General features: G+C 41.9%; 1 protein-coding gene across 1 annotated transcript; it reads right to left on the reverse strand.

Annotated features, from left to right (window-relative positions):
* Positions 1–97: 97 nt before the first annotated feature.
* Positions 98–6,077, reverse strand: commd9 (COMM domain containing 9). The gene is made up of 6 exons (XM_041837639.1): positions 5,973–6,077; positions 2,270–2,395; positions 1,771–1,910; positions 1,601–1,635; positions 1,323–1,426; positions 98–1,049 (listed from the first exon to the last, which is right to left on the reverse strand). Exons 1-6 carry the CDS (start codon positions 6,021–6,023, stop codon positions 912–914), a joined length of 594 nt encoding a protein of 197 aa, XP_041693573.1. The 5' UTR covers positions 6,024–6,077; the 3' UTR covers positions 98–911.
* Positions 6,078–11,507: the final 5,430 nt, after the last annotated feature.

An 11,507-nucleotide genomic window follows, 5' to 3' on the forward strand; every position in this document is an offset into this window, starting at 1 on the left:
ACCCCTAGACAAAGAGTGCCACAATATCTGTAGGCTAGTTATGGGTTTCGTCACACTACTTACTGCTACTTTTCCATGCAACAAGATCACCAACACACTTGATCAAAATGTTTAATATGGTATATTGATTTTTGTGAGGTTTTATTGTAATTGTATGAGATATGGAATATTAATTTATAGAAGTCTTAGTGAAAGATTATCCCGAGTTGCACGTTGAATATAGGGGCCTCCTGGAAACAAGAAAATCTGTAATAAGAGCTTGTAGTCTGCCTTGATGTATTTGCAGTGTATAACAAAATTGTAAGGGAAATGAGGCATTAACATACCACTTGGAAGCAATTTTGTATTTGAGTGAAGATAAACCATCATTTGTTTGTTTGCGGTCAGACTAAAATACATTTGATACATGGAATCCTGCTCTGTGCAATACCTTGGGCAAACTTCAGCATTAATTTCTTGACAAACATTGAATACAAAATACCCTTTTGACTCTACTGACAGAACATTATAGGCCAATGAGTAATGTAGTGGCACTCCAGATCAGTGCTAATGATGGGTGTGTGTGTGTGTGCACTTGATGTTCACCCCCGGGACTGGAGGAGTGAGTCTTTTCTCTTCCATCTTTTAGCCAATGTCTAAAATTGCTTCCTCTTCTTTCCCCCTTTCCTTAAAATGGCACTGACGTGAGACTTTTGTGGCTGATACCCTGGCAGTGTATCACTGAAGTCGCGTGAGCCACTTTATCAAGTGTTTACATTTCAGAGACTTATGTTGATTAGTAGAAAATGGGCACCCATCATTGATTTCTCTGTTTTCATATTTGTGCAGATAAATGAGAGCAGTGGAAGTCACTTTAGAGTATCGAGAATTATGCACCCAAGGCCTCAGTTGTGGCCATTCTGGTGAAGGTCTCATTTTCCGGCCACCACTGACAATTGGTCACGGATCCGGCCCAGGCCGTCCAGCATGGTGTCCAGAGTCTCCTTGCTCAACTCCACCGTGACAGATGAGAGAGCGCCACTGCCCCCTAGACAGCTGGAGTCCTCCACCTGCAATAGCAACACAGTTAGTCACTTATACCCAGACCAAATTCAACAAGCCCTGAAATGGGTGCCAGTACTCATTTTGGGTGCAGGATATCCACAATACTTCTGTGCTAATATTCTATGAGGTGCAGGAGCTCAAGCAGTAGAACATTTGAGGTGCCGGTACTCTGCTCCTGCCCAAGTCAAGCACTGGATGTAAGTGACAAAGTGCAGAAAATGGTGTCAATGGTAATATTATGATGAGGAGGACACGTTAAGTGTGTTACATTGGCATACCTTCATGTGCACCAGGCAGGTGGGCACAGCCATGCGACTGACCGAGTCAGATGCTGTCTTCATGTCCACTCTCCAGTCCATCTCCACTAGATGGGGCAGCGAAACTGGAGAACAGTCAACCAAAAGTTAAGCAGTGTCAGGGTTGGTACCTCTCTCTCACACACACACACACACACACACACTCAATTTACCCACATTGGCATACAGGTCAATGCATAAATAAATATTCTGTCATTCAGTAAATGATATTTCAAAGAATAGAGCCTGAATATGCTTACTTTGATTACACAGAGCCTCATTTCTCCATGTGGGACTAAAAAAAATAAAAACATATCAGTAACCATACTTTCAAACATTTGACACCATTTCAGTTCACAAAATTGGACATGCACATTGTAGAACTATGAGAAAGTGGTCATTGGTAAGCATGGGAGGGATGGCTACAGACCTGTGCTCAAGCAGAATCTTGGTAATGAGGTTCTTGAGGCTGGGGTGGAATGACTTGGGGAATAGTACAAGGATCTGCTCGGGCGCTGTCAGGTTATGGAATAGGATGTGGTGAGAAAGGGTGTGCAGGGCTGCGACAAGCTGGAAGAGAAGAGAACGGGATCAATTGGTGTCCTCTCCCAGAGGACCGGTTTGACAAACACTGGTGGTTTTAGAGACACTGGTGTAGAGCAGGTGAGTCGTGTTGGTTGTTCTATACATTAGGCCTACATTCATATCAGCATTCTGTAGTAATATTGTAGCAAACGGTGACAGTACAACGCCCTTTGCAGATCTTGAACCCGGGTCGCTTTACTATGTACACGCTTCTTTGTCGCTGATGAGAATTAGTGAATGGCATTAGTGTTAGAATTATAAAGCTGCAGTCTGTGTGCAGTGCACCCTGTTTTTCTCCTTGGTTGACGACTGATCTTGCAATTACTTTACTTTCTCACACTCACCTCCTTTGCCTCGATGGCAGATACAGACAGGGTCCCTGCTGTGCTTTCCGCGAGCCGCCGTGACTCGGGGGCTCCAGAAGGGAAACTGTCAGCACACAGCTGCCGCACCGCATCCTTTGATGGAGCCTTCTCACATTCATGGTAGTGAGTCGACATGAAAGGGATGAGAGACAGTCAGACGAGCACCGAATGATCTCACAGTGAACGCCTATAGGCTACAGAGGCACATTATGGGATAGGTCAGACTACACTCACAGTGGCGCGTATTCATGGGTGCCAAGGGAAGTCAGGCTTTCCCAAAAAATTGACCAAGGAAAAACTATTTATTTTGTCTCTGTGTTTCATAATTTTCCTTCAATTCGCAAGAGGCTGAATGTATTTCACCTGAGAAAGCATCAGAGCGAGCGAATAAGTGCCCCTCTGTCTCTCTAGCCCATTTATCTGATCCTGTCTGGTCAAAAAGAGTGATGTTGTTGCCGACCGAAGCCAGCAAGCATTTGGCCTCCCTTTATATTTTTTAAAATCAAATAAGCCAATCAGCGTTGCGCTAAACTGAATGAGCTCAACTGTGAATGGTACTGGCCTACAAAAAAAAAAAAAAAAAGTGTCAAGGTAAGCCAGCTTGGATTTGGCTTCACACCAATCATCACAACAAAATCCAGATGTCATTGAATTGTTGTATTGTTCTCCGGTGGCTAGCTACAGTGCATTCGGAAAGTATTCCGTTTCCTGTTGGAAGGTGACCCTTTGGCCCAGTCAGAGGACCGGAGCGCTCTGGAGCAGGTTTTCATCTCTCTGTATTTTGCTTCGTTCATCTTTCCCTCGATCCTGACTAGTCTCCTAGTCTCTGCCGCTGAAAAACATCCCCACAGCATGATGCTGCCACCACCATGCTTCACCGTAGGGATGGTGACAGGTTTCCTCCAGACGTGACGCTTGGCATTCAGGCCAAAGAGTTCAATCTTGGTTTCATCAGACCAGAGAATCTTGTTTCTCATCCTCGGAGAGTCTTTAGGTGTCTTTTGGCAAACTCCAAGCGTGCTGTCATGTGCCTCTTACTGAGGAGTGGATTCCATCTGGCCACTCTACCATAAAGGCCTGATTTGGTGGAGTGCTGCAGAGATGGTTGTCCTTCTGGAAGGTTCTCCCATCGGGTTCTTGGTCACCTCCCTGACCAAGGCCCTTCTCCCCCAATTGCTCAGTTGGCCGGGCGGCCAGCTCTAGGAAGAGTCTTGGTGGTTCCAAACTTTTTCCATTTAAGAATGATGGAGGCCACTGTGTTCTTAGGGAAAGTCAATGCTGCAGAAATGTTTTGGTACCCTTCCCCAGATCTGTTTCTCGACACAATCCTCTCTCGGAGCTCTACAGACAATTCCTTTGACCTCATTACTTGGTTTTTGCTCTGACATGCACTGTCAACTGTGGGTCCTTATATAGAAAGGTGTGTGCCTTTCCAAATCATGTCCAATCAATTGAATTTACTACAGGTGGACTCCAATCAAGTTGTAGAAACATCCATGGAAACAGGATGCACCTGAGCTCAATTTCGAGTCTCATAGCAAAGGGTCTGAATACTTATGTAAATAAGGTACTTGTTTTTTTAATGTGCAAACATCTCTAAAACCCTGTTTTCGCTTTGTCATTATGGGGTATTGTGTGTAGATTGAGGAACAATTTATTTGATCAATTTTGGAATGAGGCTAAGGTAACAAAATGTGGAGGAAGGTGTCTGACTACTTTCCGAATGCACTGTATTTAGCTTACGTTGATTGGAGAATCGTTTTTGGTGTCTTTTAATTGTCACACTATTAGACTAAGCATAGGTGATTTGATGGTGCTGGAATAGTGGAGGCAGCTCCTATTTTCTTTGCGACTTATGGTAACTCTCCGTGGTTCTAAATCAATTGTAGTTTAGTAGTGTGAAATTGTCAAACATTAACTTGCTTAACCTTGCTGTAGCTCATGTAACTCTTTGTTACACGCAAGGCGCTGCCTCCACTATTCCAGCACCATTTCAACATGATCAAATTACCTACGCTTAGTCTAATACAGTGACAACTAAAAGATACCAAAAACAATTTAGTCCAATCAACGTAAGCTAAATATGAGTGTTCGTGCAAGTAGAAAAAACATGTTGACTTACCCTACTTGAAGAGAAACGCCAATGCCATCCTCTCTTTCATGTTGACGAAATGGTCTATGACTCTGTCATACAGTACGCTTTTATTTATTTTTTGTAATAGGCTACCTGGCTAAAATGCTTGCTCGCTAGCCTGACTTCCTTTCATGGGCAACAATGTGCCAGGCCAGCTAGTTAACATTAGCCTAGCTACTACATCTAGTTACATATTGAACTTCCATCCTCTCAGGCCAGGGGCACAATGTATGAATTTATGGTTGCATCAGAATCGCCGTTAAAATCATTGGCCCGTACGGAGAATTAAGTAAAACCCACAAATCCAAATCCCTATCTCCATCTGGAGGACATCAACACAATGAGATGCAACAATTCAATTCAGTCATTTGACATTTTGCTCTCATGTGATTGGTGTGAAGCCAAATCCCAAACTGGTTTCCCTTTATACTTTTTTGGTGTGCCAAGACCATTCATTCATCGCTAAGTTTAGCTCAATGCTGATTGGCTAATATTTTATACTTTTATTTTTATCAAGGGAGGCCAATGCGTACTTGCTTCCCTTGCATTCAACGCTATAGACCCTTTTCCAGTATACGACCACTGACGTCACGCAACTCTTGGCTGCAGTAAGAAAGCCATCACCATCTGCGCCCATTCAACATAGCCTAGATTTAAGTTTGTATTACTTCTAAACAAAATAACTTTTTGGGGTTCTAATACGCTTACAGTTATGTTTTGAGTCTTGCTTGAACAGTCGTTAAGATTATATATGGTTGTGATCTTTGCAAAATCACTATTTTGGATGCAGCAGTTGTTAGCTAGAATGCTAATGCTCGTTGACATAGGCTTTAGCAAAAGCTAGCCAAAGATACATTTTACTGGTTGAAGTTTTAAGTGTTGGAGAAAAAAAATGCAGTTGATTTACGATAATGACACAAACATTATAATAAGCAGGACATACATACTAGCCTTAAAATCCAATTATAATCCAAAAGTAGTGTGAAATGCACTCATAAGCAACATGTAAGAGGCTCTTTTTGATTTTGTTCTAAAAGAAATCCCATGTTCTGCAACCAACTTGCGCGCATCACCCTCGTGCGGCAATGTTTGCAAACACAACAAGGGGTCTATGGGCAGCAACAACTATTTTTGACCAGACAGCATCATATAGAACTAGATGGGGTACAGAGACGCTGTTTCGCTAGGTCAGATGCTTTCTCTGGTGAGAGACGAAATCAATTATTTTGTTTTTTTCTTGGTCAATTTTGTGGGGAATCCTGCCTTCCCTTGGCATCCATGAATACACGATACTGTTCCCGGGTGATTTTACTCACGCACCGCTACTGTAGACTTATCAGAGCCTATTTCATACTGCAAGCCAGCCATAATAATCAAACTAGTTAACGTTAACTAGTTAACGTTACGAAATGAACAAAAGCGACCGGGAAACGCATCAACATCGACTGATAAAACAAACAGAAGTCTAAGCAAATGAAGCCAACCCTTCGTTTTATGTGGTATCACACTAATAAATACACCAAAGGCGACAAACCGTAGATAGCTTACCTTTAAAAGAATTTGCAAGGAAGAAAAATGTTCATCTGAAATGGCAGCCATCTTGGCACGTGATGCAATGAAAAAACAGATAGAAATCGCTGCTAGAACAATGAGCCAGATATTTCACCGGATGTATAAATGTCAACCACCCAGTTGGTGATTCCACTCACTACCAAATATGGTGATGAGGAAGCCCAGTGGCCATCAGTGGGAGGAGATGGATTTTGGCTGATATTCTGCAAATGTTCTCATCGATGAAACATTTGATCTCCATATAGTTTTATGTTTCCAAAACTAGAATCTGTAGCAAACAGAGTGGACTTTGTTTTGTAGACTTTGCCAAAGCTTAAATTGCGTTGTTTGAGTTATTGCGCACTTCACTGAGTAGGCATTCCCTAACGGAAATATACAAAAAAATGCTAGAACGCATCAATAGGATCTCACTAGCTCGTCCTTGGCTCCGCCCACTATGATTAATTTGCTACCATTGGAAACGACAGGCTCTGGTCTATCTTGGGTTAGTTATACAAATCTTTGTGGAAATCTTTGTTTGAAAACATGCAGTGTGTCATGTGATCAAAGACTGGGTGCGACAGGTTATTTTTGTTCTTTGGTTTTTAAATGGCGGTTGGCAATCACAAGGTGAATTACACCCACGGAATGGACTTTTTACACTTTGTAAAAAAATAAAATATATATGTATACAGTGGTGTGAAAGTATTTGCCCCCTTCCTGATTTATTTGTTTGCATGTTTGTCACTTAAATGTTTCAGATCAAATCAAATCAAATTTTATTGGTCACATGCGCCGAATACAACAGGTGCAGACATTGCAGTGAAATGCTTACTTACATCAAACAAATTTAAATATTAGTCAAAGATAACACAAGTAAACACAAAACGCAGTTTTGAAATGAAGGTTGTTATTATTAAGGGAAAACAAAATCCAAACCCACATGGCCCTGTGTGAAAAAGTGATTGCCCCCTACAACCTAATAACTGGTTGGCCCACCCTTACCAGCAACACTTTTGACCCACTCATCTTTGCAGAATTGTTGTAATTCAGCCACATTGGAGGGTTTGAGCATGAACTGCCTTTTTATGGTCATGCCACAGCATCTCAATAGGATTCAGGTCAGGACTTTGACTAGGCCACTCAAGTCTTCATTTTGTTTTTCTTCAGCCATTCAGAGGTGGACTTGCTGGTGTGTTTTGGATCATTGTCCTGCTGCAGAACCCAAGTTCACTTCAGCTTGAGGTCACGAACAGATGGCCGGACATTCTCCTTCAGGATTTTTTGGTAGACAGCAGAATTCATGGTTCCATTTATCACAGCAAGTCTTCCAGGTCCTGAAGCAGCAAAACAGGCCCAGACCATCACACTACCACCACCATATTTTACTGTTGGTATGATGTTCTTTTTCTGAAATGCGGTGTTACTTTTACGCCAGATGTAATGGGGACACACACACCTTCCAAAAAGTTCAACTTTTGTCTCGTCAGTCCACAGAGTATTTTCCCAAAGGTCTTGGGGATCAAGATGTTTTCTGGCAAAAATGAGACAAGCCTTAATGTTATTTTTGCTCAGCAGTGGTTTTCGTCTTGGAACTCTGCCATGCAGGCCAATTTTGCCCCGTCTCTTTCTTATGGTGGAGTCATGAACACTGACCTTAACTGAGGCAAGTGAGGCCTGCAGCTCTTTGGATGTTGTTGTGGGGTCATTTGTGACCTCTTGGATGAGTCGTCGCTGCGCTCTTGGGATAATTTTGGTCGGCCGGCCATTCCTGGGAAGGTTCACCACTGTTCCATGTTTTCGCCATTTGTGGATAATGGCTCTCACTGTGGTTCGCTGGCATCCCAAAGCTTTACAAATGGCTTTATAACCTTTTCCAGACTGATCTCAATTACTTTCTTTCTCATTTGTTCCTGAATTTCTTTGGATCTCGGCATGATGTCTAGCTTTTGAGGATCTTTTGGTCTACTTCACTTTGTCAGGCAGGTCCTATTTAAGTGATTCCTTGATTGAGAACAGGTGTGGCAGTAATCAGGCCTGGATGTGGCTAGAGGAATTGAACTCAGGTGTGATAAACCACAGTTGAGTTGTGTTATAACGAGTAGGTTTGGATTTTGTTTTCCCTTAATAATAACAACCTTCATTTCAAAACTGCATTTTGTTTACTTGTTATCTTTGACTAATATTTACATTTGTTTGATCTGAAATATTTGTATATACGTATGTATGTATGTATGTATGTATGTATGTATGTATGTATGTATGTATGTGTGTGTGTGTGTGTGTGTGTATATATATATGTGTGTATATATATATATATATATGTGTGTGTGTGTGTGTGTGTGTGTATATATATATATATATATATATATATACACACACACAGTTGAAGTCGGAAGTTTACATACAATTAGTTTGGAGTCTTTAAAACTCATTTTTCCAATGACTCCACAAATGTCTTATTAACGAACTATAGTTTTGGCAAGTCGGTTAGGACATCTACTTTGTGCCTGACACAAGTAATTTTTCCATGAATTGTTTACAGACAGATTATTTTACTTATAATTCACTGTATCACAATTCCAGTGGGTCAGTTTACATACACTAAGTTAAACCGCTTGGAAAATTCCAGAAAATGATGTCATGGCTTTAGAAGCTTCTGATAGGCTAATTGACATCATTTGAGTCAATTGGAGGTGTACCTGTGGATGTATTTCAAAGCCTACCTTCAAACTCAGTTCCTCTTTTCTTCTGGGAAAATCAAAAGAAATCAGCCAAGACCTCAGAAAGAAAATGTAGACCTCCACAAGTCTGGTTCATCATTGGGAGCAATTTCCAAACGCCTGAAGGTACCACGTTCATCTGTACAAACAATAGTATGCTAGTATAAACTCAATGGGACCACACAGCCGTCATACCACTCAGGATGGAGTCGCGTTCTGTCTCCTAGAGATTAATGTACTTTGGTGCGAAAAGTGCAAATCAATCCCAGAACAACAGCAAATGACCTTGTGTAGATGCTGGAGGAAACAGGTACAAAAGCATCTATATCCACAGTAAAACAAGTCCTATATCGACATAACCTGAAAGGCCGCTCAAAAGCCATAAAAAAGCCAGACTACGGTTTGCAACTGCACATGGGGACAAAGATCGTACTTTTTGGAGAAATGTCCTTTAGTCTGATGAAACCAAAATAGAACTGTTTGGCCATAATGACCATTGTTATGTTTGGAGGAAAAAGGGGGTTGCTTGCAAGCCGAAGAACACCATCCCAACCGTGAAGCACGGGGGTGGCAGCATCATGCTGTGGGGGTGCTTCACAAAATATATGGCATCATGAGGAAGGAAAATTGTGGATATATTGAAGCAACATATCAAGACATCAGTCAGGAAGTTAAAGCTAGGTTGGAAATGGGTCTTCCAAATGGATAATGACCCCAGGCATACTTCCAAAGTTGTGGCATAATGGCTTAAGGACCACAAAGTCAAGGTATTGGAGTTGCCATCACAAAGCCCTGACCTCAATCCTATAGAACATTTGTGGGCAGAACTGAAAAAGCATGTGCAAGCAAGGAGGCCTACAAACCTGACTCAGTTACACCATCTCTGTCAGGAGGAATGGGCCAAAATCCACCCAACTTATTGTGGGAAGCTTGTGGAAGGCTACCCGAAACATTTGACCCAAGTTAAACAATTTAAAGGCAATGCTACCAGATACTAATTGAGTGTAAGTAAACTTCTGACCGACTGGGAATGTGATGATATAAATACAAGCTGAAATAAATCACTCTCTACTATTATTCTGACATTTCACATTCTTAAAATAAAGTGGAGATCCTAATTTTTACTAGGATTAAATGTCAGGACTTATGAAAAACTGAGTTTAAATATATTTGGCTAAGGTGTATGTAAACTTCTGACTTCAACTGTATGTATCTGTGTATGTATGTGTGTGTATGTGTAAAATTGAGGTTTTTGGCCATCAAGGAAAATGCTATGTCTGGCACAAACCCAACACCTCTCATCACCCCGAGAACACCCTCCCCACAGTGAAGCATGGTGGTGGCAGCATCATGCTGTGGTGATGTTTTTAATCAGCAGGGACTGGGGAAACTGGTCAGAATTGAAGGAATGATGTATGGCGCTAAATACAGGGAATTTCTTGAGGGAAACCTGTTTCAGTCTTCCAGAGACTTGAGACTGGGACGGAGGTTCACCTTCCAGCAGGACAATGACCCTAAACATACTGCTAAAGCAACACTCGAGTGGTTTAAGGGGACACATTTAAATGTCTTGGAATGGCCTAGTAAAAGCCCAGACCTCAATCCAATTGAGAATCTGTGGTATGACTTAAAGATCGCTGTACACCAGCGGAACCCATCCAACTTGAAGGAGCTGGAGCAGTTTTGCCTTGAAAAAATGCCAGTGGCTAGATGTGCCATGCTTATAGAGGTTGTCCTTCTGGAAGGTTCTCCCATCTCCACAGAGGAAGTCTAGAGCTCTGTCAGAGTGACTATCGGGTTCTTGGTCACCTCCCAGACCAAGGCCCTTCTCCCCTGATTGCTCAGTTTGGCCGGGCGACCAGCTCTAGGAAGAGTCTTGGTGGTTCCAAACTTCTTCCATTTAAGAATGACGGCGGCCACTGTTCTTCAATGCTGCAGAAATGTTTTGGTACCCTTACCCAGATCTGTGCCTCGACACAATCCTGTCTCGGAGCACTACGAACAATTCCTTCGACCTCATGGCTGGGTTTTTGGTCTGACATGCACTGTCAACTGTGGGACCTTTCTATAGACCGGTGTGTGCCTTTCCAAATCATGTCCAATCAATTGAATTTACCAAGCTCAATTTCGAGTCTCATAGCAAAGGGTCTGAATACTTATGTAAATAAGGTATTTCTGGTTTTTATTTTTAATACATTTGCAAACATTTTGAAAAACCTGTATTTGCTTTGTCATTATGGGGTATTGTGTGGAGATTGCTGAGGAAATCATTTTATTTAATCCATTTTAGAATAAGGCTGTAACAAAGTCAAGGGGTCTGAATACTTTCCGAAGGCACTGTATGTGTCTAACATTTACATTTTAGTCATTTAGCAGACGCTCTTATCCAGAGCGACTTACAGTTAGTGAGTGCATACATTTTCATACTGGCCCCCATGGGAATCGAACCTACAACCCTGGCGTTGCAAGTGCCATGCTCTACCAACTGAGCTACACGGGACTACTAAACCATTATTTCACAGATGACTCAGTGTATGATTGTACCACAGTTAAATTTCAAATCAGGCTAATACTGAGCATAAAAGCTTTCAAACAATGGCAGCAAAATGTAACCCTAGACTCATTTACTGGCTAACTACAGTGAGTTGGATGAGGCTAGATCTCCAGTACTCTCACTCTCTTTCTCAGCTTTGTTAGACAGTACAGCCTGTCACCATTATAGGCCATATCAAGATGCATTGTCACAGCATTGATATCACTCGTAGATGTGAGTAGAATGGTGCATTGCCTTTATCTGTTATGACATACA

The sequence above is a fragment of the Coregonus clupeaformis genome, chromosome 19 (assembly GCF_020615455.1).
Source record: "Coregonus clupeaformis isolate EN_2021a chromosome 19, ASM2061545v1, whole genome shotgun sequence".
NCBI classification, from domain to species: Eukaryota; Metazoa; Chordata; class Actinopteri; order Salmoniformes; family Salmonidae; genus Coregonus; species Coregonus clupeaformis.

Excerpts from the sequence above, each read along its gene's own strand:
- commd9 (XM_041837639.1), bottom strand. The coding sequence starts at position 6,023 with ATGGCTGCCATTTCAGATGAACATTTTTCTTCCTTGCAAATTCTTTTA. Across the intron at positions 1,911-2,269 it reads CTGCCATCGAGGCAAAGGAG|CTTGTCGCAGCCCTGCACAC; the intron begins GTGAGTGTGAGA and ends CTTCTCTTCCAG. Across the intron at positions 1,050-1,322 it reads CCTGCCTGGTGCACATGAAG|GTGGAGGACTCCAGCTGTCT; the intron begins GTATGCCAATGT and ends TTGCTATTGCAG.